The sequence below is a fragment of the Mandrillus leucophaeus genome, unplaced genomic scaffold (assembly GCF_000951045.1).
Source record: "Mandrillus leucophaeus isolate KB7577 unplaced genomic scaffold, Mleu.le_1.0 Scaffold10, whole genome shotgun sequence".
NCBI lineage: Eukaryota > Metazoa > Chordata > Mammalia > Primates > Cercopithecidae > Mandrillus > Mandrillus leucophaeus.
The window spans coordinates 7660679-7665825 of record NW_012098098.1 but is presented as its reverse complement, the minus strand read 5'-3'; the positions used below and the strand labels follow the sequence as shown (position 1 = coordinate 7665825).

The 5147-nt window shown below is 56.9% G+C and overlaps 1 protein-coding gene across 8 annotated transcripts in view; it reads right to left on the bottom strand.

Moving 5' to 3' along the window:
- DEF8 (differentially expressed in FDCP 8 homolog (mouse)) overlaps positions 1-5147 on the bottom strand; it is an 18616-nt gene that overhangs the window by 3573 nt on the left and 9896 nt on the right. For 7 of the 8 annotated variants that reach the window (XM_011972148.1, XM_011972156.1, XM_011972167.1 and 4 more), the window contains 6 exons: positions 3945-4109; positions 3206-3333; positions 2944-3057; positions 1355-1435; positions 507-647; positions 242-351 (listed from right to left, as the gene is read on the bottom strand). In XM_011972148.1, the coding sequence (XP_011827538.1) occupies positions 242-351; positions 507-647; positions 1355-1435; positions 2944-3057; positions 3206-3333; positions 3945-4109 (739 nt within the window). The remainder of the gene's footprint in view (positions 1-241; positions 352-506; positions 648-1354; positions 1436-2943; positions 3058-3205; positions 3334-3944; positions 4110-5147) is intronic. The other variant, XM_011972175.1, reaches the window with a different exon arrangement.

Sequence of the window (5147 nt, the reverse complement as noted above, 5' to 3'; positions counted from 1 at the left end):
AGCCCCCTCATCCCCCAGGTGCTGCTCCTAAGGGAACTTCTCATTTAGTCACAGACATCAGGGTCTGACTTCGTATCTCAGGGTCAGCAACAGCCCTGTGAGTCAGAGTCTTTACGTCTCCCCTCTCTTGGGGTAGCAGTGCCAGCTCCCACAGCATCATCCTACCGGAGGCCAAGGGGCAGCTCCCCAGAGGACGGGGCAGAGCCCCAGCCCCTGAGTGCAGGGCGCAGGCCACACCCACCTGTGGAAGACGGCAGAGCAGTCAGTGCACACAGACGTGTGGCTGTCGAACGGGAACAGCACATCACCCTCTCTGCAGAGCTCACACACGAAGCCCTTGGCCTGGCACCGCTGGGGGGAACAGTGTGGGGTTGGGGCACGGGCATGTCAGTGCCAGCTCCTCTGGGCACTCCGAGGCCAGGGACACACCGGGCTGGGCTGCTTCTCCTGCCAATCCCCCCTCAGGGCTGGGGTTGGAGAAAAGCAGCCCTCGGGCAGAGGCCCACCTCGCAGTCCAGCTTGATGTGCTTGGCGAAGAGCGTGTGGATCTCGGTGAGCGAGCAGCCCAGACGGCCGGCATGCACGTCCAGGAGGTCCTGGACAGAGTACATCTCGTCGTTCTCCACAAAATGCTGCCGATCCTGGAGCTGCCAAGTCCCAGCAGCTGTGACCCCTGCACTGGGGAGGGCCCCTCCCACTGCCCACCCATGGTCGCTGCAGCGGTCAGGGCCCGGGTGTCCACAGAGAAACGAGCTACAGAAGGGTCTGGGCCCCAGGAGTAGAATCCAGGAGCCCCAGGAAGCCAACAGGGGAAGATGGACCTGGGCCACATTTCCTGACCCGTGTAGCCGCCGCCCTCCACTCCCCAATGCAGCCCCTCCCAGCCACACTGCACCCCCGTGTTCCCCACCCCTCCTTCTCTGTCTTGTCACACAGCTCACCCCGCCAACACACAACTTATTTTTCTTGTCTTCCCTACTTGAAAGGCACTCTCTAAGGGCAAGCTTTCCTGCCTGTTTCGTTCACTGTTCCAGAATCTAGAACATCTGTATCTGTTGAATAAATAATTAGATGAACCCTGAAATTGTTTTTGTGGTCAACTGGCCTGAGGAGGGCTGGGCTGGACCCACCCCGATGGAGATTCACATAAAGGATACAGGGCTTCCCGAACTGAACTAATGGGAGAACTCTTTTGTGGGCTGAACGCCTGTTTGCTTTGTTCCTTGGGACCCGGGAGACCCTCTGCTAAAGGCACTCCTCCATGCACAAGCTGTCTGGAAAAGACTTGAGCCGGAGGAGCCTCACTGCCCTGGCTGCGCTTCCCATCGGGGGCCAGTCCCGCTGGCAGTCTGACCTGCAGCAACAGACGAGCCTCCATGGCCTCCCTGCATGTGATGAAGTACGGCTTCATGAGCAGGATGTCCTGGCGCAGCTTCTGCAAACAAGGCGGGAGCAGGCAGGCCTCCTCAGCCAGGACACAGGGCTGCCCCAGTGTGGGCCTCACAGGGAGCCCTGCTCACAGACGTCTCGCCTCACACCCGGGTGGGCCGAGATCTGAGTGCTTCACCAAAGCCCAAAATCACAGCTCCCGGACTGGGCAGGACCGTGAGGCTCGCTTACCGTGGCCCAGAAAACCCTCCGTTCCCTCTGCCCTCACCCGGCCCCACAGGCAGACAACTGTCTGGGAGCCAGCAGCCTCAGGACCAAGCCAAACTTCCAGAGAAATCCCAGTGGCCTCCCCAGCCCTGGCCTTGGCAACTCAACTTGCTGCCACAGTCTCCTCCTGGGTAAAACGGGACCTGACTCCTTTCACCACCTCGCGTGAGACGCCGTCACGTCCTGCCGGGACTGCAGCTCCCGTCTGCCCTCGGCTCCCGCCCCACCTCCTCCCTCACCGCTGGCTAAGAGAGTGGCCCCAGCCATGCACAGCCATGGAGCACATGGAAGTGGCTGCCCTGCAGTAAGATTCAGCAGAGGACACATGCTAGAGCCAAAAACGTGGCACAAAAAGAAAAAGAATGTAACTATCTCAAAAATGTACATTGATTTCATGTTGAAATAATATTTTGGATATATTGGGCTAAATAAAATATACTATTAAAATTAACTTCACTTATTTCTTTTTTTTTTTTTTTTGAGACGGAGTCTCGCTCTGTCGCCCAGGCTGGAGTGCAGTGGCCTCAGCTCACTTGAAGCTCCGCCTCCCGGGTTTACGCCATTCTCCTGCCTCAGCCTCCTGAGTAGCTGGGACTACAGGCGCTCGCCATCTCGCCCAGCTAGTTTTTTTGTATTTTTTAGTAGAGACGGGGTTTCACTGTGTTAGCCAGGATGGTCTCCATCTCCTGACCTCGTGATCCGCCCGTCTCGGCCTCCCAAAGTGCAACTTCACTTATTTCTTTTCACTTTTTTTTGAGACACAGTTTCACTCTTGTTGCCCAGGATGGAGTGCAGTGGCACGATCTCGGCTCACAACAACCTCCGCCTCCCGGGTTAAAGTGATTCTCCTGCATCAGCCTCACGAGTAGCTGGGATACAGGCGTGCACCACCACACCTGGTTAATTTTGTATTTTTAGTAGAGATGGGGTTTCACCATGCTGGTCAGGCTGGTCTAGAACTCCTGACCTCAAGTGATCCACCCACCTCGGCCTCCCAAAGTGCTGGGGTTACAGGCTTGAGCCACCGCGCCCGGCCCTTTTTACTTTTTTAATGTGGCTATTAGAAAATTTAATATTGCGTTCTTGCCTGACATCAGATCACTACTGGACAGGGTTCCAGCATCTTCAACCAAAAGGGCAGCCACGGTGCCCAGCTGACCCTAAGCAGGTGGCCTCCCTCCTCTGCTCAGAACCTCCCATGGCCCAGAGGAGAAGAGGGTACTGGCCCAGCCCGAGGGCCCATCTGACACAGCGCCCCTGCCCCCCACTCCAGGGCTCCAGCCTCACGCGAATCTCCACCAGCTCCTCCACGTAGTTGAACAGCAGAGGGTTGATCTCCCGGAGCCTGAGCACGGGCCGAGACACCATCAGCGCCAGGTAGCGCATGCTGCAGCGAGATACCTGCGAGGCATGGCCGGGTGACACCTCTCACACCCACCCAGGGCCCGTGCAGCCAGCAGCACACAACCCGGGGTACACCGGCTCCACACCCCCATCCTCCTTCCTGCTCTCCCTCGCCAGTGGGATGCCCCCGCCTTCCAACTCCCACCTTTCGAGGCTCAAAGTCCCAGTTGTGCACCACGCGTGCAGGGATGACAGCCAGGTCGTTCCAGTGGCAGTGGCTGCAGTAGTACTGGCCGGTGTAGTCACACTGCCTGGCCTCACTGGGCACACCCCCTGCAGGGTCAGGGGGCCATGAGTGTCCCTGCCTCACCAAAGCCCCACTCAGCTTTCCAGCCTCATGGTCTGTCCTCCCATGGACCACAACCCTCAGGGAGAGAGCCACCAGGCCAAGGGTTCCCTCCTGACTCATCCTATCCTCAGCCACAAGATCTCAGGTGGTCCCAGCGTCTCACTGACCTGTTTTCCTATCAGTAAAATGGGACATAAACAGGGCCTCACTGTAGGACTGCGGCAGAGACTTCATGAATTAACACCAGCAACTCTCTAGAAAGAAGAGCTGACACGCATGTGCATGACAACTGTGTGACTTCTCCCCAGTCCCCGTCTAGGAGACTTTGACACGGGAAGGCGGAGGCTGGGTCCCAGTCCTCCAGGTGCTCCTCAGTCATCTGGGCGAGTTACAGAATGCCTGGAACCTGTGTCTGCTTCAGTGAGAAATGAAAAAATGGCAGCAACAGACCCTTGTCACTTCCCAAGGGTAACAAGCAGGGACTGCCCCAGGGCCTCACTCAGCTGTCTGACCTACGTGTCCTTACACACCTGTGCACCCAGCTCCCCTGCGAGGAACAGCTCCCTCACCCTCTTCTCTCCCTGCCACCACTCACGCAGAGAGATGGGTGCCCGGCACTCGGCACAGCGGTAATCCTGGCTGTCCAGCCCTGTCTCAGGACAGATGTTCAGCTCGTATTCCGCTTGGTGGCTGACTTTGGAGCTCACACAGGGTTTGGAGATGAGGTTCAAGCACTTGCTGTGACAGCGGTAATAACACCCTACGGTGGAAGGACACACGGTTCTCAAAAGTGGGAAGGGTGCACCTGCAGCCCAGGCCACCCTCAGCTGGCCTGCCCCCTCCCCATGGGTTCCATTCCGAGGCCCAGATCAATCTAAGACCTCCTGGCACCAAGGGAAGCCTTAGAACCTCAAAGATCCTCTTGTCCCTGGCCCGAGCCTTGCCCCAAAGGTGGCCCAGACCTTGTCCTCCAATTGTCTCACATGTCCAGTGCCAACCTGCCACTCCCAGCACCAGACCCAATCTGTCCAAACAGACAAACAAAACCCCGCCCTCCCTCCCAAGCCCTCAGCTTCCCATCTCCGTTTCAGCAGCTCCACCCTTAAATATCATGAGTTACCCTGATGGGTTTCTATCTCTGTTTTTTATTTGTTTTGTTTTGTTTTGTACTTTTTAAGAGACAAGGTCTTGCTCTGTTGCCCAGGCTGGAGTTCAGTGGTGCGATCAGAGCTCACTGTAGCCTCGAACTCCGGGGCTCAAGTGATCCTCCCATCTTTGCATCTGAAAGCCCTAGGATTACAGGTGAGAGCCACCGCACCCAGTCAGACAATTTTCTCATCTGTTACTTTCCGTTTCCAAACCTTCAGCTGGCACTGCACTTAGATACTCCTCACTCCCACCACCTGTCCCAACCCAATCAGAGTCATCCTCCTCTCCTCAGTCACCTCTCTCTTCAGTCCAAGCTCAATCAGCAGCCAGGGTAACCTATTAAAGCCCAAGTATGTCCAGTACCCACTTGTGGCCCCCACTGCACTTAAAGAAAAGCCCTGAGCACCCCTGAGCTCACCTCCCCTGACACAGAGCTGCAGCCACACCTGGCTCTCTGCCTCTCCTCAAGGCACTGGACACATTAACCACAGAGTTGCCCCTCAGGCTTTGCACACACAGCTGCCCCCACCAGAACATTCCTCCCTAGATATTCTCTTGGCTTGTTCCCTGACCTTCAAGTTTTTGCTTAAAAGTCACATGATGCCGGGCGCGGTGGCTCATGCCTGTAATCCCAGCACTTTGGGAGGCC